This window comes from Cibotium barometz, chromosome 30, assembly GCF_041138505.1.
Source record: "Cibotium barometz isolate CiBa-2024 chromosome 30, ASM4113850v1, whole genome shotgun sequence".
Lineage (NCBI taxonomy): Eukaryota > Viridiplantae > Streptophyta > Polypodiopsida > Cyatheales > Cibotiaceae > Cibotium > Cibotium barometz.
The window spans coordinates 35,169,562-35,191,031 of NC_141075.1; the positions used below are offsets into that span (position 1 = coordinate 35,169,562).

At 46.4% G+C, this 21,470-nt stretch overlaps 3 protein-coding genes across 4 annotated transcripts in view; 2 read left to right on the forward strand and 1 right to left on the reverse strand.

Moving 5' to 3' along the window:
- The window catches only part of LOC147621417 (ATP binding microtubule motor family protein), a 154,425-nt gene that overhangs the window by 42,775 nt on the left and 90,180 nt on the right, over positions 1-21,470 (reverse strand). The window lies entirely within an intron of this gene.
- On the forward strand, positions 2,448-3,783 carry LOC147621420 (uncharacterized). The gene has a single exon (XM_086824161.1). It carries the CDS (start codon positions 2,449-2,451, stop codon positions 3,676-3,678), a length of 1,230 nt encoding a protein of 409 aa, XP_086680287.1. The 5' UTR covers position 2,448; the 3' UTR covers positions 3,679-3,783.
- Positions 3,944-6,426, forward strand: LOC147621421 (uncharacterized). Its single transcript, XM_086824562.1, has one exon. It carries the CDS (start codon positions 4,284-4,286, stop codon positions 5,517-5,519), a length of 1,236 nt encoding a protein of 411 aa, XP_086680688.1. The 5' UTR covers positions 3,944-4,283; the 3' UTR covers positions 5,520-6,426.

Below are 21,470 nucleotides of genomic sequence, written 5' to 3' on the forward strand. Positions count from 1 at the left end.
GGACATCATGGCTTTTTGCATGGTTATGATATATATTATGCTGGTACCGCTACCTATTCAGGTGTATGCATACTGGTGAGACATGAGTTGGAGCCTCAGTTGGCCTTCAATGACAGCAGTGGCAGATGGATTGTCATACAATGTAATGTCAATGGTGATATTTTTGAGTTTGCATCAGTGTATGCCTCCCAGACCTCGGCCATGAGGGCCACATTGTGGGACTCTATATGTAGATATCCATGGAGATCCAATGCATTCATCTGTGGGGATTTTAATAATTCGCCTCTGCCTAGGGATAACACCACAAAACGGTCTCATATGCTATCTTTGGAAAGGCAGAAATGGGATGACATGCTTCTCTCTGTGCAGGCTGAAGATTTATGGCTACTTCTTCAAGGGTCGGTCCCTGGATATACCTTTCACCATAATGCACTTACCACATATTGGGCAAGGCTGGACAGATGGTATCTGTTTTATCCACAACAATTTGCAGATTTCAGCCCTCATCTACTGATAGATTTCTCATTGGGATTGTCAGACCATGCTCCATTGTGGATGAATTTACAGCTTGGCATGCCTCTGGATGATTTGCCACTTTTCCCCAGTAGATTGTTGCATGTTAACAGCGCATATTTTCAGCACATATATTTCCGGCAGATGATTAAATTTGCTATTCATCCTTTGCTATTGCATGCCCAGGAGGACATGAATTTTGCTTGGGACAGCTTTGTCTCTCGTATGCAAAATGTCATTAGGGAGTATGGCAAGTGGCATATGACTGAATGGAGGAATGAGATTAGGGGGGCAAAAGAGACAGTGCAACAATTGACTGAGTTTTCCCAATCTAGGCCACTTACGGATTCAGAAAAGGATTACCTATCACGTGCTCAATCAAAACTTTCTGCTAATGATAAGAGGAAATTGCACAAATGGCAGATAAGGGCGAGAATGAAGCCTCTCATGGACAAGGGCTGCTCATCAAAAGCTTTCTTTCAGGGGTTGCATGCTACTCGAAAGAAAAACTCATGCTTGAGGGTTAGGAAGTTGGATGGTTCTTGGACTCATTCTTTTTTGGATCTCCAAGATGAATGCCACAACTATTTTCAGAAATTATTCTCTGCTCCTCCTTTCCCATCTAATCAAGTGATTGATGCAAGGACTGAGTTACTCCAATATGTTTCTGCAATAGTTGAGCCGGATAATGCTCTTGCATTGGAGAGACCTTTTACTCACACAGAACTGGATAATGCATTGTTCCACCTCAGTAAATATAAGTCCCCTGGCTGGGATGGCCTTACGGTGGAATTCTACATTTCTTTTTGGGATGATTTGAAAGAGGTCCTCTTGAGAATGATCAATGTGGCATGGCAAGAAAATCAGTTGCTGCATTCTTGGAAACATGGCATAGTCAAGCTTGTGCCCAAAAACCATCTGTGTGATCACATATTTGATTGGAGACCTATTACATTGATGCCGGTAATTTACAAACTTATTGCCAAAATGTTAGTGCATAGGCTTCATGGTATACTCCATGCAGGTCTTCACCCTCATCAGTATGGGTTTCTGCCGCGAAGACAAATCCATGATAATATATCCAATGCCTTGACTGCAATTGAATATGCTAAGTATTCTCGTCAGGATGTGTTGATATTGCAGGTGGATATTGCTAAGGCATTTGACAATGTTCAATGGGATTTCATTTCTCAGATTATGACAAAGCTGGGCTTTGGTCCCAAGATGGCAAATGCTGTTTATTGGCTATACTCTGACGCTACTGCTCAATGCATTCTTGGGGGCCATTTGTCTCGATCATGGATATTGGGTCGATCGGTTAGACAGGGCTGTCCTCTTAGTGCTCTCTTCTATGCAATTGCCACTCATCCTCTGTTGATGTATCTTGATCATCTAACAGACTCAGGACAGATGACTGGTCTTAAAATCCCAGGGGCTAAACCTTTCTTGGCACAAGCATATGCAGATGATTCCTTCTTTATGCCACAGAATTCTCCTACGGAACTTTGCAAGCTTATGGCCACTCTCTCATTATATGGACAGGCAGCTGGATTGCATATTAATTTTGATAAATCTAAATTGATACCCCTGAAAGAATGTGATTGGCATTCTATTCTTTGGCCGGGGCAGGTGGTGCATTCCAGAGAAGTGGTCAGACATTTGGGATATCCCATTGGATGGCATATCTCAAGAAAGCAACAACTAAAATGGATTTTCCAAAAACTCCATCGTAAGCTGGAATACTGGAAGATATCTACTTGGCCTCTTCATGTCAGGCTCAGAATTGTGCAATCCATAGTGATGTCTTATGTTCAGTTCTATTTGCCTTTATTGCATTGGTCCTCCAGGGATATTTCAGCCTTTATGTCTCAAGCTATGGAGATATTATGGAAGACAAAATCTGCTGTTAAAGCTTTGAGACTGATGAAGATGGAAATGGTGTGTTCCCCAAAGATGCATGGTGGACTCAATATTCTCAATATAAGATATCATGTACTTGCAAGGAAGGCTACTATGTTGCACACTTTCTTCTGCCAACAACAGCCATGGACTTGTATGTTAGCGTCCATGTGTGTCAACATGAGGACTTTAGCTTATGGCCATTGGATTACGGATCATTGGGAGGTTGTTATTGGGAGATTTCAAGGCAGGATACCTGGCTGTCCTTTTTCCACTGCCTTAATACTTGACTGGAAACAAGTTCTCTCTAAGGTCAAGTGGGCTCCTCGTAATTGCTTGGGGATGAACTCCATGAGGAAGGAAAGTATTCATTGGAGTGCCATTTTTGACACTCCACTTGCCTTGCAGGAACCTGTTCGGGCATACAATCTTATGAAACTGGGAATTAGGTACATACATGATGTGGTGGATGATCGAGGATATGTCTTATCCTTTCCTCGGGCCACTGCTACATATGCATTGGGAATGCATCATAGGCCAATATGGAAGAAAATTGCTGAAATATTGCTTCCTTTTTTACCTATTCCAACTATGGCTGACACAGACAGGCTCATGGATTGGCAATTGTGCTCATCTACTGCAAGCACTCATCCTGTTCCCCTTCCAGCCTTGACCTCCATCAAAGCTTATAGGATTCTTCAGCCTCCCCCATGGATTCAGCAACATGCCAATTCTTTGTGGCATATGAGAAAGCCTCTCTCTTGGTGGCGGAAGAATCTCCGCATGTTATGGAAGTGTAAAATGCCACTGAAGCAAAGACTCTTTCTTTGGAGATGTTTGACAGGCACATTACCAGTTGGGGTCACACTTGCCAAACGTCACATTGCACCATCCACATGTCTAAGATGTTCAGCTCCCTCAGAAACCTTTCTTCATCTGCTGTGGCAATGTCCTTGTTCCAGGACCCTACTCACCAGAATTTCAGGCTATCTTCGGCTCCGATTCCCGAGTCACAGATTTGGGAAACATTTTTGGCTCTTTGGCAGATTATTGCAGTCTTTGTCCCAATACTCACTATTTCTTTTCTGGGTGAGATATTGGGCTCTTTGGACAATTTGGAGTGAGCACAACATGGCATACTTGGGTAGGCTGAATCAACAGTCATATGAATTCTTCAGAGCCTCATTGCGGCAATCCTTATATGATGCCTGCCATGAGGGTGATATGGATGCTTCTTGCATAGAGCTCTTCTGTTTATGTTTCTGACATTTGGGTTCCTCTCCTTTATGGAGATCTCCCATCTTTGTAAATTTGTGAACATATAAATATACTGCACTAGACATTACCAAAAAAAAAAGTGTGTGTGTGTGTGTGTGCGTGCGTGCGCTTTCGATTCTCTTCTCTGTACATCCCCTTCTGAGTGTGTGTGTGTGTGAGAGAGAGGCATTGGTGTGTGTGTGTGTGTGTAGCTAGCAGAGGGTTAGCGCTCGCCTGCGACCCTGCGACCCTGTTCGCCTGCGAAAAAGCTTGTGTGTGTGGTGCGCTCGCCTGCGACCCTGTTCGACTGCTCGCCTGCGACCCTGCGACCCTGTTCGCCTGCGACTCTACTCGCTTGTGAGCCTGCGACTCTGTTCGCCTGCGAACCTGCGACTGTCTTCGCCTGCGTCTCTGCTCGACTCTGCTCGCCACTTACTTGTCTGATAAAGTCGGCAACCACATGTAAGAATCTGTCCAGCGACAGCCAGCATTAGGGTTTCTACTTCATTTGGGGCTTGCAGCAGATTCGGCCAGTGGTACCGCAGCAAATTCGTGTCTGCAGCAGCAATAGGGCTTACAGCAGTTCTGGGGATTATAGAAAATTTAAGGTGTGCATGATGGAATCACCTGAGCTGGCCATTTATAAGCGTCGGAAAGCAATGAACACCTCGAATTTGGATGCCATGTCTTTGATTAAGGAATGCCTGCATGAGGATTTCGAAGAAGCAAGATGTGCTTGGGAAGGACCTGCTCCAGTCACAGAAGTGCGTATTCCGGTGCAGGAGCTCATGGATCCGGTTGCGCAGTATGCATTGAATGCAGTGATTCTCTTTTTCCCGGGCAAGATGCCTAGTGCACAGGATGTGGGACAATGGGTTGATTTCTTGCTGAAGCGTCAAGCAGTCCGGGGTGTTTATTTTGGAGCAAGAGGATTCTATGAGGTCTTGTTAGCAGACATGGAAGCTAGAGATGCTTTGTTGGAAATGTCTCCCCTCTTCTTCAATACGCAAATGACTCATGTTCTTCCCTGGGCTCTTACTAAAGATTATCAGAGCCTTATTCGACATAAGTGCCCGGTTTGGGTTGAAGTGGTGGATTTTCCTCGTACTTGGCGTCATTTTCTTCCTTTGTTGGCTGCTCAATTGGGCAAAGTGATTTGCCCCCCGAAGTTGGATGCCAATACAAATCGTTTTTGTATTCTATGGGACACTGATCTTCCTGCTCCTACGGGCATTACCGTTGATTCTGGGGACACAGTGGTCGGAAAGCGACCATTCAAGCTTAAATGGGACAAATTTGCCAATTCCTGTTTTCGCTGTGGCAAATTTGGTCATATGCAATCTGAATGTTCTGAACCAAATCTACAACCCCCTCCTTCGGCTGTCCCTACCCCTCAGACTCCTCCTCCAGCGAAATCTTCCCCTGAGGCACAATCTAAAGGTGCTTCCGCATCCACATCAACAACTGGACTAAATAAAGGTAAAGGGAAGCAGTCTCAAATGCCAAGTGTTCCTGCTTCCCCGAACATCAAAGACAAGGGCAAAGAGAAGCTTCCTGCTACTCAGGCGTGGATAGTACCCAAGAAAACTGTCAAAGCACGTACTCTACCATCTTCTCGCAATTATGTGCCCCCCTTGAAGAATGTTGCTCAGCAAAAACTGCCTTGTAATGATAACTCTTCCTTGGCACAGGCCTGGGATAAAGTTGTTCGATCTTATAAGGAAGTAGTTACAGGGGGCACCGCTTCAACGTCGGAAGGCCATCACTTGTTTCCTCCACATTCGAGTTTTGATTTGGCAGCCGATGTTTCCGCGACAGATGCGGATGTGCCCATGGGCACGAGTTCTTAAGCTTTCTGTTGGTTTTCTCGCCCACTGTATATACCATTTAAGATGCATAGTTCTATACATTGCATTTCATATAATGTGCGTGGATTATGCAATCAGGATAAATGGAGGCTAATCTGGCACTATGTACATACTTGCAAAGCAGATATTGTTGTTCTTCAAGAGCATAATCAGCATAATTTTGCCGGACAAACTTCCTATTTTGCGGGATATTGGATAGCTTATGCAGGATCCGCTGGATACTCTGGAGTGCTGATGCTTGTTCGCCATGAATTATTTCCCATGTTGGTATTCAATGATCCAGCTGGCAGATGGATGGTCATTCAATGTATTATCAATGGGGAAGTTTTTGAGTTTGGTGGTGTGTATGCATACACAGCCTCTACTGACAGGGCTCGTTTGTGGCATGCCATCTCCTCTTATTGTTGGCGTTCTAATGCATTTCTTTGTGGCGATTTTAATAATGCTCCAAATCATGTGGATAATACTACTGGACATTCTCACATACTTCATGTGGAACGACAAGCTTGGGATCTCTTTCAGCACACATGTAATGCCTTGGATTTGTGGCCTCTGTTGCAAGCCAATGATCCGGGATTCACATTTCAGCATAACGCTCGATCAATGTATCGTGCTCGTCTGGACCGATGGTATCTCTTTCAGATGCAGCAGTATGATGATTTTGTATGTGATATGTGGATTGATTACTCCTTGTGTCTCTCGGATCATGCTCCGATATGCTTGAAAATACAATTCGGTTCATGTTCTGCCAATGATTCATTAACTAGAAAGAGACTTCTGCATGTCAATAATGCTTATCTTAAGCATGAGGTTTTTCGCAATCTGATTGTGGATATTATTTCGCCATTGATCTCTCAAATGCATGTTGATATGGACACAGCATGGTTTCGTTTTGCTATGCGGGTTCAATGTGTGATCCAGGATTATGGCAGACACTATTTATCGCATTTCAGAGAGCAAGTTCAACAGGCCAAAGGCACTTGTCAAAGTTTGATGCATCTGGCTAACACTTCATCTCTTACTGAAATCCAGATGACAGAGTTGCTTTCTGCTCGTGCTTTGTTGCATCGTAATGATGAGAGAAAATTGGCAAAGTGGCAGACTAGAGCTCGCCAAAAGGCTATAGCGGATAAAGGATGCACTTCTAAACAATTCTTTCGTCATCTATATCTTTCCAGGCAGTCTCAAACTATTAAGAGGATTAAACTCCCGACTGGTGATTGGACTAACTCTCGTGTGGGGCTTGCACGGGCCATGGAATCTCATTATGGCAAGATTTTTGAGGCCTCTTCTCTCACGCAGGAAGGTCGAGAGGCTCGTTGCCTGTTTTTATCTCAAGTTGCACCGATTTTATCGACGCACCAGGCTCAACTTTTGGAAGCCGCCTTCACGGAAACAGAATTGTATGCCAGTTTGTGTGATTTGGGCCGTTGGAAATCTCCCGGTTGGGATGGCCTTACTGTAGAATTTTTCTTGTCGTTTTGGCACTACCTGGATCAGCCACTATTGTTAATGATAAACAGGGCATGGGAGCAACAGGTTTTGCCTTCATCTTGGAAAGAAGGCTTGCTCAAGTTGATTCCAAAGCAAGCACTTTGTGAAGAGTTCTCCCAATGGAGGCCGATTACGCTCATGCATGTGGTTTATAAATTGCTGGCTAAAATGCTTGTCAATAGACTTAAAGGGTTTTTGCATGATGGTTTGCATCCATCTCAGTATGGCTTCATTCCACGAAGGCAAATTACTGATAATCTAGCAAATGTCATCATTGGCATGGAGTATGCCAAATACACTCGACAAGATGTATTGGTCATGCAGGTTGACATTGAAAAGGCATCTGACACTGTTCTTTGGGATTACATTGCAGATACTGTTAGAAGTCATCTCCTGTCTAGATTTATACACCAGGGCCTTTGTTGTGGGTGTGCCCGCCCTTATGAGGTGTTTTATCATTTTTCCCCACTCTCCGTATTTTTCCCCTACTTTTTCCCATTTTTCTGAGGCTTGGGAGGGCTGCCAGGTGATGCCAGGAGCACTCTGAAGCTGGCCGACTGCATCTGTAGCAGTCGTGGGCTGTCTGAGTGCTGGCCGACTTGTTCTGTGCAGACATGGGGCACCAGATGCTGGCCGACTGCTGTTTTTCAGCAGTCGTTGGTTTTGTCCAGTCGTGGGCCTCTTCCAGTGCTGGCCGACTGCCCTCTAGGGGAGTATATATAGCTCCTCAGCCCCCATGCCTTATTTGTATCATATCTCGGGATCTTCTTGTGTATATAGAGCAGAGTTACACGCCTACATCTCTCTCTTTTTGTGCTGTTTTTTCTGCCTGCGTTTTTGCTCTTGTGTTCCCAGATTTGGTCATCATTTCCGCTGCATATTTTGACATGGTATCAGAGCCCTAGGCTCTAGATAGGTCTTGGGATTTGTGTGAGCAAGAGGGGGCTGTTTTGTGGCTGATTGGTGGACTGTTTTGGACTGTTCGGGAAGAGGAGAAGCAAGAGGAAGGCGGGCTGATTTGCTGGACAGCCACTTGCAGGTATCAATTCTTCTTTGTTCCCGCCCACCCACCCTTTTCAGAGTACATCCCCGCTATGGCAGATTTGTATGAGATGGCCGAGAGACATGTGAAGATCCCGACACTCCCCACGTTTCCGGTGGACCGTCAGTTAGACGGGAGCAACTACGGCATATGGAAGGTGATGATGGAATCCGTTCTGGAGTCTTACGACCTCGCCGATTTTGTCGTTGTTGGTGTTCCACGGCCGGAAGTAGAGGAAGGGGAGTTACCGTCAACCCGAAAGGACCGGGAGGCCCAGACGCAGATGTGGGATCGCGTCAACGCCGGGGTCCGTTCGTTTATTTTCCTCAACTGCACACCACAGGTAATTAATCATGTAAAGCATATGACGCTGGCCAGAGGTATATGGCAGCATTTGGCCTCACTTTACAACAGGGTATCGCCCATGAAGAGGATTTCCTTGGAAGTACAGATGCGGGTTATGAGCCCTGCAAAGTCGTCGACGATGCGGGAGCATATTAACAAGCTGCAGGCTCTTCAGCAGGAAGTTCTTCAGGCTAGGAAGGAGATATCGTCAGAGGACATGGCCATAACGTTGCTGTCACATTTGCCCTCTTCGTACTCAGCATTTTACTCGTCGTTGATTACCAGTGGTGGCAGGCTCAGCACCATCACGTGGGAGGAGCTTGTGCCCATGGTCTTGGACCAAGAGGAACGATTTACGAACCCCCCTCAGGGTGGAGGTTCGGAGGCCTTTACTGGCCAACGGTCGAAAGGCCGTAATTCGGGCAAAGGGAAGGCTTCATCGGAGAAGTCTTCTGAGAAGAAGTCCGACGCTGACCGCGAGAAGTTGAAGGCAGAGAGGACCTGTAATGATTGTGGCGAGAAAGGCCACTACTGGAGGCAGTGTCCCAAGCGGAAGACCGAGAAGGGTGAAGACTCCTCAGCAATCACGAAGACTCCGGCTTTTGTGCACCTGGAGGTGATGGACACCGATGTTTCATTTTCTTCAGGCAGGGAGGAGATTGGAGGACTCTCCGCAACGGATACTCGGGAATGGATTCTCGATAGTGGTGCTTCCAGGCACATGACTCCTTCCCGTTCCGGTTTACAGGATCTCTGCAGGGTTTCTGGTCATATTCTTACTGGGGATACGTCCACTATCCCAGTTCACAGTGAGGGCAGGATGGAGATAGTTCCCGATGGCAGAGGGGGGAAGCATTCCTCCCAGGTGTTGTATGTTCCGGCACTTGGTTTTCATCTGTTGTCAGTGCATCAGGTGTGCAAGACTGGCGTACGGGTGGAGTTTGATGAGCATTTTGTTGCTCTCCGGGACAAAGCAACAGGCCAAGTGGTTTGGGAAGGTGGAGTGGAGAATGGAGTTTACAGGCTTTCAGCACTCTCTCTCCCAGGTCCTCAAGATTGTGATGAGTGGCAGTCTGGTAATGGCTACTCAAGTGTGGATACGCTGCAGGTGCGAGCTTTCCGAGACCAGGTGGTGGATAGCTTGCCAGTAGATGGCAGCAGTTGGCAAGAACTTTCCAGTACTGAGGTTGGTAGTTCTTGTGTTCGTGAGTCAGAGGAAGCTGAACAGGTCACTTATGCTCTGATGTCTCGTCGTATTCGGGACATAGAACTTCCAGTAGTTGAGGATGTTCTTTCCACGGGGACCTTTCAGAAAGCCAGGCAAGTGACAGGTGTTTGCTTGCAGAAGGAGGTGGTTTCTCCAGGCTTTGTGGTTCCGGATTCAGAGGGGGTGGTTGCCAAGTTTCATCAGGTTTCCAGGACTTGTTTATGCACCGTAACAGGTGTTGATCCTTGTGAGCAGTGTAATGTCTCTGTGATTCAGAAGCTGTATGGTTCATTGATCTGGTTGATGGACACCGGATTGGACGGGAGCTTCCTGATGAGGTGGTTGAGCTCTTGGTTGCAGATGTCTCTTTGTGAGGCAGGATTGCGTTTCCTGTGGTTTCTGCGACATGCGAAGGATCATGGACTCTTGTACACGGGAGGGGGATTGTTGGATGGAGTCCGACTCCACGGTTGGAGTGACTCGATTTGGGGAAGAGATTCGGACACGAGGGGATCTACTTATGGCCCAGGAGCAGTTTTACGGAGCAGGAGGAGGTTACATTGCAGGTTTGGGCTTCCACTGGAGGAACCCATGGTCATCCAGAGGCACTTTGTTCGTGTTCAGATTGTTGCTGATGACATCTTGCTGGAGTTCTGTTCGACGGAGGACAGTACGGTGGACCTCTTCACGAAGTCGCTCTCAGGATTTGCTCAGGCGGCACCCCAGCTCCCAGTGGTTGGTCACACAGCCAGGAGCTGAGAGGGGGTGTTAGAAGTCATCTCCTGTCTAGATTTATACACCAGGGCCTTTGTTGTGGGTGTGCCCGCCCTTATGAGGTGTTTTATCATTTTTCCCCACTCTCCGTATTTTTCCCCTACTTTTTCCCATTTTTCTGAGGCTTGGGAGGGCTGCCAGGTGATGCCAGGAGCACTCTGAAGCTGGCCGACTGCATCTGTAGCAGTCGTGGGCTGTCTGAGTGCTGGCCGACTTGTTCTGTGCAGACATGGGGCACCAGATGCTGGCCGACTGCTGTTTTTCAGCAGTCGTTGGTTTTGTCCAGTCGTGGGCCTCTTCCAGTGCTGGCCGACTGCCCTCTAGGGGAGTATATATAGCTCCTCAGCCCCCATGCCTTATTTGTATCATATCTCGGGATCTTCTTGTGTATATAGAGCAGAGTTACACGCCTACATCTCTCTCTTTTTGTGCTGTTTTTTCTGCCTGCGTTTTTGCTCTTGTGTTCCCAGATTTGGTCATCATTTCCGCTGCATATTCTGACATGGTATCAGAGCCCTAGGCTCTAGATAGGTCTTGGGATTTGTGTGAGCAAGAGGGGGCTGTTTTGTGGCTGATTGGTGGACTGTTTTGGACTGTTCGGGAAGAGGAGAAGCAAGAGGAAGGCGGGCTGATTTGCTGGACAGCCACTTGCAGGTATCAATTCTTCTTTGTTCCCACCCACCCACCCTTTTCAGAGTACATCCCCGCTATGGCAGATTTGTATGAGATGGCCGAGAGACATGTGAAGATCCCGACACTCCCCACGTTTCCGGTGGACCGTCAGTTAGACGGGAGCAACTACGGCATATGGAAGGTGATGATGGATTCCGTTCTGGAGTCTTACGACCTCGCCGATTTTGTCGTTGTTGGTGTTCCACGGCCGGAAGTAGAGGAAGGGGAGTTACCGTCAACCCGAAAGGACCGGGAGGCCCAGACGCAGATGTGGGATCGCGTCAACGCCAGGGTCCGTTCGTTTATTTTCCTCAACTGCACACCACACGTAATTAATCATGTAAAGCATATGACGTTGGCCAGAGGTATATGGCAGCATTTGGCCTCACTTTACAACAGGGTATCGCCCATGAAGAGGATTTCCTTGGAAGTACAGATGCGGGTTATGAGCCCTGCAAAGTCGTCGACGATGCGGGAGCATATTAACAAGCTGCAGGCTCTTCAGCAGGAAGTTCTTCAGGCTGGGAAGGAGATATCGTCAGAGGACATGGCCATAACGTTGCTGTCACATTTGCCCTCTTCGTACTCAGCATTTTACTCGTCGTTGATTACCAGTGGCAGGCTCAGCACCATCACGTGGGAGGAGCTTGTGCCCATGGTCTTGGACCAAGAGGAACGATTTACGAACCCTCCTCAGGGTGGAGGTTCGGAGGCCTTTACTGGCCAACGGTCGAAAGGCCGTAATTCGGGCAAAGGGAAGGCTTCATCGGAGAAGTCTTCTGAGAAGAAGTCCGACGCTGACCGCGAGAAGTTGAAGGCAGAGAGGACCTGTAATGATTGTGGCGAGAAAGGCCACTACTGGAGGCAGTGTCCCAAGCGGAAGACCGAGAAGGGTGAAGACTCCTCAGCAATCACGAAGACTCCGGCTTTTGTGCACCTGGAGGTGATGGACACCGATGTTTCATTTTCTTCAGGCAGGGAGGAGATTGGAGGACTCTCCGCAACGGATACTCGGGAATGGATTCTCGATAGTGGTGCTTCCAGGCACATGACTCCTTCCCGTTCCGGTTTACAGGATCTCTGCAGGGTTTCTGGTCATATTCTTACTGGGGATACGTCCACTATCCCAGTTCACAGTGAGGGCAGGATGGAGATAGTTCCCGATGGCAGAGGGGGGAAGCATTCCTCCCAGGTGTTGTATGTTCCGGCACTTGGTTTTCATCTGTTGTCAAGTGCATCAGGTGTGCAAGACTGGCGTACGGGTGGAGTTTGATGAGCATTTTGTTGCTCTCCGGGACAAAGCAACAGGCCAAGTGGTTTGGGAAGGTGGAGTGGAGAATGGAGTTTACAGGCTTTCAGCACTCTCTCTCCCAGGTCCTCAAGATTGTGATGAGTGGCAGTCTGGTAATGGCTACTCAAGTGTGGATACGCTGCAGGTGCGAGCTTTCCGAGACCAGGTGGTGGATAGCTTGCCAGTAGATGGCAGCAGTTGGCAAGAACTTTCCAGTACTGAGGTTGGTAGTTCTTGTGTTCGTGAGTCAGAGGAAGCTGAACAGGTCACTTATGCTCTGATGTCTCGTCGTATTCGGGACATAGAACTTCCAGTAGTTGAGGATGTTCTTTCCACGGGGACCTTTCGGAAAGCCAGGCAGGTGACAGGTGTTTGCTTGCAGAAGGAGGTGGTTTCTCCAGGCTTTGTGGTTCCGGATTCAGAGGGGGTGGTTGCCAAGTTTCATCAGGTTTCCAGGACTTGTTTATGCACCGTAACAGGTGTTGATCCTTGTGAGCAGTGTAATGTCTCTGTGATTCAGAAGCTGTATGGTTCATTGATCTGGTTGATGGACACCGGATTGGACGGGAGCTTCCTGATGAGGTGGTTGAGCTCTTGGTTGCAGATGTCTCTTTGTGAGGCAGGATTGCGTTTCCTGTGGTTTCTGCGACATGCGAAGGATCATGGACTCTTGTACACGGGAGGGGGATTGTTGGATGGAGTCCGACTCCACGGTTGGAGTGACTCGATTTGGGGAAGAGATTCGGACACGAGGGGATCTACTTATGGCCCAGGAGCAGTTTTACGGAGCAGGAGGAGGTTACATTGCAGGTTTGGGCTTCCACTGGAGGAACCCATGGTCATCCAGAGGCACTTTGTTCGTGTTCAGATTGTTGCTGATGACATCTTGCTGGAGTTCTGTTCGACGGAGGACAGTACGGTGGACCTCTTCACGAAGTCGCTCTCAGGATTTGCTCAGGCGGCACCCCAGCTCCCAGTGGTTGGTCACACAGCCAGGAGCTGAGAGGGGGTGTTAGAAGTCATCTCCTGTCTAGATTTATACACCAGGGCCTTTGTTGTGGGTGTGCCCGCCCTTATGAGGTGTTTTATCATTTTTCCCCACTCTCCGTATTTTTCCCCTACTTTTTCCCATTTTTCTGAGGCTTGGGAGGGCTGCCAGGTGATGCCAGGAGCACTCTGAAGCTGGCCGACTGCATCTGTAGCAGTCGTGGGCTGTCTGAGTGCTGGCCGACTTGTTCTGTGCAGACATGGGGCACCAGATGCTGGCCGACTGCTGTTTTTCAGCAGTCGTTGGTTTTGTCCAGTCGTGGGCCTCTTCCAGTGCTGGCCGACTGCCCTCTAGGGGAGTATATATAGCTCCTCAGCCCCCATGCCTTATTTGTATCATATCTCGGGATCTTCTTGTGTATATAGAGCAGAGTTACACGCCTACATCTCTCTCTTTTTGTGCTGTTTTTTCTGCCTGCGTTTTTGCTCTTGTGTTCCCAGATTTGGTCATCATTTCCGCTGCATATTCTAACAGATACCATGCTTCGGCTGGGATTTGGGCCTAAGCTATCCTCTGTGGTTTATTTCTTGTATGCTGACAGTACCTCTGCCGGTTTGTTGGATGGTTTTCTCACAGATCCTTGGCATTTGGGACGTTCGGTAAGGCAAGGTTGTCCTCTCAGTGCTTTGCTTTATGCGATTGCTACTCATCCCCTGCTTATGTATTTGGAATCTTTGACTTCGTCTGGAAGATTGCAGGGCTTGAAATTACCCTCTGGGAAACATTTTATTGCACAAGCTTATGCAGATGATTCTCTCTTTATGCCCCGCAATCACCAAGATGATGTGGAACAAATTATGCATACTCTTCATTTGTTTGGATTGGCAGCAGGCCTCAAAGTGAATTTTCGTAAATCCAAACTATTGGCTCTGACTGAGTATGATTGGCATAAGCTGCTTTGGCCAAGCGAACTTGTTCCTCCGAACATTATAGTTCGTCATTTGGGTTATCCGCTGGGTTGGACTGTATCGGCTACATGGAAATTGGATTGGGTAGCCGAGCGCTTGCACTCCAAGTTACATTATTGGAAGTTGTCCACTTGGCCGCTTCATGTGCGTCTTAGAATTGTGCAATGCATTCTTGTAGCTTATGTGCAGTTTTATCTACCTTTGCTATATTGGTCTCAATCCCGCTTAAAGTCCCTTATGTCAAGTATATTGGCGCATTTCTGGCGCACTTCATCTCGTGGAAAGGGCCTCAGATTGTTATCCATGGACAAGTTATGCTCTCCTAAGCGCCTTGGAGGCCTGAATATTTTGGATTTCAGACGTCATGTTTTGGCTAGGAAAGCTATGCTTTTGCCGGTTTTGTTGGATCAGCAGCAACCCTGGACTCTCATGGTGTCCCATTTGTGTCGGCATATTGTCACGCCGTTCTATGGTCATTGGCAACCCACATACTGGGATCTTATATGTGGAAAACTTGAAGGACACATTCCGGGATGTCCTTTCACTTCTTCTCTCATTATTGATTGGAAGGAAGTTACTTCACATATGATATGGCATGGTTCCCGATCTTTGATGGGCAATTCCCTGCGGCTAGAGGGTTTGCATTGGAGTCGTGTATTTTCTTCCACTTTGGTTGACCGTTCACCTCGTCAGGCATATTTTCTATCTCAAAAAGGAATTTGTCAGATACATCAGGTGGTGGATGACACTGGTCAGGTTCTTTCCTTCTCTGTTGCGGCGGATCGTTTTCAATTGGGATCCCATTATTCTCATCTTTGGACAGAAATTCAGCGGATGATTGCTGATATTTCTCCTTTACCTCCCTTGAATGTGGATTCCCGTCTATCTGATTGGAATCATGGAACCACTGCTATGAAATGTATTTCAACTGGGACAGTTTATGCCCTCTTGCAATCGGATGCATGGATAGTCAGACATGGTAATCAGCTATGGTCTCTCTCCAAATCTTCAATGTGGTGGAAACGTACATTGTTTCGCATTTGGAAAAGTCATCTGCCTCTTAAAGAACGCCTGTTCTTGTGGCGCTGTTTGGTTGGTGCTCTTCATGTTGGTAGCTTGTTACATGCACGTCATATTGCGCCTTCACGTTGTGTCCGATGTAAAGCTACTGAGGAGACTGTCCCACATTTACTATGGGGTTGCGTATGCTCCACATCGTTCATTCGCCGGGTCTCGACTGCTCTTCGCCTTCGTTTCCCTTCGGGCATTTTTCACAGATGCTTTTGGCTTTTTGGGGTATTACAAGCATCACAGTCTCAGTTTGTTGTATTTTTCAGCTGGGTCCGATTCTGGGTCTTTTGGACCATATGGCATGTTCGGAACAACCTCATGTTCCAAGCCAATGACATTGTTCCCTTCCATTACTTCAAGTTCTCGCTTGGTCACGCGCTTCATTTTGCTTATGATGCTGGGGACATCACTCTTGATGCTTATAGGATTTACTTTGATTGCTTCTAGGTAGTGAAGCCTATAGTTACTCTTCTTTTTCTGGGTTTTCCTCGCTTAGAGGTTTCCCACTTGTAAATAAAAATTGTGGTCTTTTTGGTGGGTTTTCCTCGTTTTGAGGTTTCCCACCTATAATTAATGACATGAAGCTTTACAAAAAAAAAAAGTGTGTGTGTGTGTGTGTGTGTGTGTGTGTGTGTGTGTGTCGCTGAGATTCTCCTGCATCATGCCCCTGTTGCGCAATTCAGCCTTCCTCTGCCCTAATTTTTCCTCAACTCTGTAGTGACCTTTCGCAGTCTTTTCTGCTATTCCTGCACCTTTTCTGCCGTACTGTTCTATTCCACTTCCCTTCGTAACCTCACAGCCTCCTTCTGTCAATATTGGCCTTTTCCTTTTCACAACCCTTCTGACCGTTCCCTTTCCGTGGTTCTATCAATGGCTTCAGCTTTAGATGTTTGTACATATGCCCGAAAAGAAAGATCTGCAGATGCTAAACGCCGCCTAACAGAGCCGGCTTTACAAGATGATGCATTTACGTTGGAAGCTCAGTATGTGTTTGATACCCTTAAGAATGACTTTCAACAGTCACGACAAGAATGGGGCAAACCAATTCCAGACGTAACCTACAAATTGAAGTTGCCGTCCCTGGTGAACCCCCTCAGAAAGTTGTCTCAAACTGCGGTTATAATATTCTTTCCAGGAAAAATCCCCGCGGCCAGCGATGTCGCACAGTGGATTAAGTCCATCCTTGGATGATGCTTTGTAGAGGGAGCGTATTTTGCTTTCAGAAGCTTGTATGAGGTGCATTTATCAGATGCTTCATGCAAGCAGAGGCTTCTTGAGTTCTCTCCCCTATTCTATGGGAGGCAAATGGTACATGCTATGCCCTGGTCCCCAAACAAGGACTATCAAAGTCTTATACGGCATCACTGCCCTGTATGGGTTGAGTTTGCTAACTTTCCGGACTATATGCGTGAAGAATTGCATGGCCATGCTGCTTCCTTGGGACAGGTCATTTGTCCTCCACGCCCCATGGGAAACCGTAACAGGTTTTGCATTCTCTAGGACACTGACATACCTACCCCTCCTTCTATTGCAGTGGAAGTTGAGGGAGTGCAATTGGGCAAAAAGTATTTTGAATTGAAGTGGGGTGTGTTTGCAGGTTCTTGTTTTGCCTGTCACAAGTTTGGGCATCTAGCCTCTGAATTCCCAATGGTTTTGCATCAGCCCCCCCCCCCCCCCCCCCCCCCCCCCCCCCAAATGCCTTGCCACCCCAGACACGGGAAAAGAATGAGAATTTGCAAGTCAAGACAGCAAATACAAATGAAGCAAAGAATGCAAAATCAGTCAATCAGGTGCACACACTTGCAAGGAAAAGGAAAAGACAAAGAGAAAGAGAAGATGAAGAAAACTGTGGGGATTGATCAGGAAGGTTTTAAACAACCCAAGAAGGTGGTTGTATTGAAGCAACGCCCCCTTCAATCTCGTCAATGGGATGCTTCTTTGCCCTCACCAGGACAACCTTCTACTTCAGCCTCTGCTCCTGTCCTTCAAAATTGGGTGGACGTACTAAAGAAGGGCATCCCCATATGTGATTCAGAAGAAGGGGAAAATGCTGTCTTTCATGGGTAATGAAGGCATGCAGCCTATGCAGGCAGAGGCCTAGCCTCTCTGATGTCTGATTCTTATTCTCAAACTCTACTGTACATACCTTTTCATGCTTTACATACAATGTACAGAGCCTCTGCAATGTCTCAAAGTGGAGGCTTTTATGGATTTATGTACATAAAATGCAGCCAGATATTCTTTGTTTGCAAGAGCATAATCAACACTCCATGGCTGGACATCATGGTTTTTTGCACGGCTATGATATATATTATGCTGGTACTGCTACCTATTCAGGTGTATGCATATTGGTTAGACATGAGTTGGAGCCTCAGTTAGCCTTCAATGACAGTAGTGGCAGATGGATAGTCATACAATGTAATGTCAATGGTGATATTTTTGAGTTTGCATCGGTCTATGCCTCCCAGACCTCTGCCATGAGGGCTTCTTTGTGGGATTCTTTACGCGGATATCCATGGAGATCCAATGCATTCATCTGTGGGGATTTTAATAATTCCCCTCTGCCTAGAGATAATACCACTTCACGATCTCATATGCTATCATTGGAAAGGCAGAAATGGGATGACATGCTTCTTTCTGTGCAGGCTGAAGATTTATGGGTACTTCTCCAAGGGTCAGTCCCTGGATATACTTTTCATCATAATGCACTTACTACGTATTGGGCAAGACTTGACAGATGGTATTTGTTTTATCCACAACAATTTGCAGATTTTAGCCCTCATCTCCTTATAGATTTCTCATTGGGCTTGTCAGATCATGCTCCATTGTGGATGGATTTGCAGCTTGGCATGCCTCTGGATGATTTGCCATTTCTCTCCAGTAGATTATTGCATGTTAATCGGGCTTATTTACAACATCACAACTTTCAACAAATGATCAGATTTGCCATTCATCCTTTGACAGTTCATGCCCAGGAGGACATGAATTACGCTTGGGACAGCTTCGTCTCTCGTATGCAAAATGTCATTAGGGAGTATGGCAAATGGTATATGACAGAATGGAGGAATGAGGTTAAATGGGCAAAAAGGACAGCACAACAGTTGACTGAATTTTCTCAGTCAAGGCCACTCTCTGATTGAGAAAAGGCATCTCAAGGTAACTCTTTGTCTTTCATTTGTTCTTGTTTTATTTCTAGTTTTGCTCTTGCTTTCATATTTTCAACATGGTATCAGAGCAGGTTGCTTCTGCCCTGTATTGCCTGCCATAGCTTCAAGCCACCATCTCCCTAGCTGCACTCAGCCTGTAGGACCAGCCTATTCACACTCTGCACAGCCTGCGCCGACCTGAATCTTCTGTCCGCCAGTTTTTTTGTTGTCCGCCCTGCGCCGGCCTGATTTCAGTAGCTGCTGCTGCCCGCCGTACTGTTGCAGCTCTTCTTTGGCTGCCTTCTTCATCAACTCAAGGGTGCGTATCATCAATGGAAGCTGCAGATCGACTGTCCTCCTAAACGAGCTATTTTGCTGCATTCAGTTCTGCCATTGCTTCCTCTTGAAGAGTCTACAAGGTACTGTGCATTGTCTCCATCAGTTTGCTGATTAGTCCTTTTCTTATCCTCATATCTGCAAACTGCCAGTTCCTCATGCTTCGATGGGCTGTCAAATGCTATGGCCTTGACAAGTGGTGAGAGAGCCGGCTTCTAAAAACAGTTTGGATCTCTTCTTTCATTCATTTCTGCAATCTTGTAAGGAAATAGACATTGCCCTTGCATTTTAGCAAGAGGTAAGACCTTCCCACATGGCCGCTTCTACTCATTCTCTCATGTCTATCGACAAATTCAATGGGTCCAACTTTCATACTTGGCAAATCAAAATCAAGTGCCATCTTATGAAAGAAAGTCTTTGGGACGTTGTTCATCCTGCTGCTCCCGAAGATTCCGACATTGAGCAAGTTATCACTTATGCTCCCACTGCCAAGAATGACAAATCCTATGCTATCATCTTGCTCGGTCTTGGAGATGATTACATTCATCACATCTCCGACATACAGTCTACTTCTCGAGCATGGATCACTTTGGATACCCTTTTTGGACCCCGCTCTAAAAATTCTAAGATTGCACTTATGATCTCATTCTTTGATCTGTATATGCAGGAGGGAGCTACTATAGCCTCTCATGTCAATTATTTTCGCAGTCTTATGGTTCAGCTTGCATCAGTGAAGTCCCCCATCTCCGAAGATATTGCTATTGCTGTGCTTCTCAAAAGCATACCTGACACCTATGCTACTCTTGTCACTACCTTCAAGTATCACAATAATCCTACTCTTGAAGGTATCATCAATGCTCTCCAAGAAGAGGAAAGAACAAAACAACAAAAGGTAACTGACACTGCATTTTTAGCAAAGAAAGGAGGTTCTTGTAGGAAATATGAAAGCAAGAGCAAAACTAGAAATGAAACAAAACAAATGAAAGACAAAGAGTTACCTTGAGATGAGTGTAGACAAGACACAAGATTGATACTTTCATTGATGTGACACCTACAATATATAGGTGAGAAGTACAAGATTGAGTAGACTGACTTATGGGATAAATGTAGAGGTGCCACATGGCACTAGACTCAAGACACAAAGACTTAAGTGAAACTAGACTAGAAATAGTACACCTAGTGTGCACTTATTTCCAACACCCTCCTTAAGTGGACACTAGGAGGAAGACAAAAAGACAAGACTATAAGATAGACATAAAGACTGATAGACTGAGAGACTAGACATGAGAGACAAAAAGATCCTGAGACACCCCTCCTCAAGTGATATCCTCATATGGGTCCACAAGGGTAGGGACAAGATGGATCTAAAACAAGACACAGTCAGATTGATAGACAGATAGACAGACAACAGATAGATAGACAGACAAGACTAGATAGACAGAAGACTGACTGTAGACAAACAGATGGACCTTGAAGACAACCCCTCCTCAAGGGCAATCGCTGCCTCTTGGGTAGGGACAAGAGAGAGGTCAAAAAGCATAATGAGTAAGACACTAGAACCCCTTGACCTACATCATCGGTGGTCAAAGTGGTAGACAAGAAAGGTGAAGTAATCAGAAAGCCCATTCCTCATCATGTGAGGAATGAACAGCAAGATCTGCTGTTGTAGATGCTGCAGCAACATGTGCTGAGGCAGATGCAGGGGCTGATGTAGAGGTTTTAGAGTAGCAGTCCTTCTCCCGGTGATTATCAAGGCCACAAATGGTGCATGGATGAGCCTTGAAGCAGTCCTTCTCCATATGATTAGTTTTTCCACAATGGGGGCAAGGCTTTCTTACCTTAGAACCTCCTTTCTTTGCTAATTCACCCCTTCAACACCCTTATGAGTTCTTCCGAGCCTCGTTGCGGCAATCCTTATATGATGCCGTGCATGAGGAAGAATTGGATGTTTCTTGTGTTCAGCTTTTCTTTTACTGTTTCTAATGGATAGAGCATAGGCTCTTTTCTTGAGCACTGCCCTGATCTTGCATAGAACTTTTTTACTGCTGTTTTTAAGTTCTAGGGTTCAGACATCCTCTTGATGTCAAACCCTTTTGTACATTTATGATATAATGCAATTTCAACTGGTTTTACAAAAAAAAAAAAAGTGTGTGTGTGTGTAAGGGTCGGTGTGTATGTGTGTTTATCGCCGAGACTATCCTGCCTCGTGCCCCCTGTTGCACGATTCAGCCTTTCTCTGCCCTACTTTTCCCTCAACTCTATAGTGACCTTTTGCAGTTTTTTCTCCCGCCTTCGTGCACCTTTTCTGCCTTACTGTTCTATTCCACTTTCCTTCTTGCCTTCGTAACCTCACAGCCTCCTTCTGTCAATATCGGACTGTTCCTTTTCACAGCCTTTCCCTTTCCGTGGTTCTATCAATGGCTTCAGCTTTAGATGTTTGTACATATGCCCGAAAAGAAAGATCTGCAGATGCTAAGCACCACCTATCAGAGCCGGCTTACAAGATGATGCATTTACGTTGGAAGCTCAGTATGTGTTTGATACCCTTAAGCATGACTTTCAACAGTCACGACAGGAATCGGGCAAACCGATTCCAGAG

Excerpts from the sequence above, each read along its gene's own strand:
- LOC147621421 (XM_086824562.1), top strand. The coding sequence starts at position 4,284 with ATGATGGAATCACCTGAGCTGGCCATTTATAAGCGTCGGAAAGCAATG.
- LOC147621420 (XM_086824161.1), top strand. The coding sequence starts at position 2,449 with ATGGTGTGTTCCCCAAAGATGCATGGTGGACTCAATATTCTCAATATA.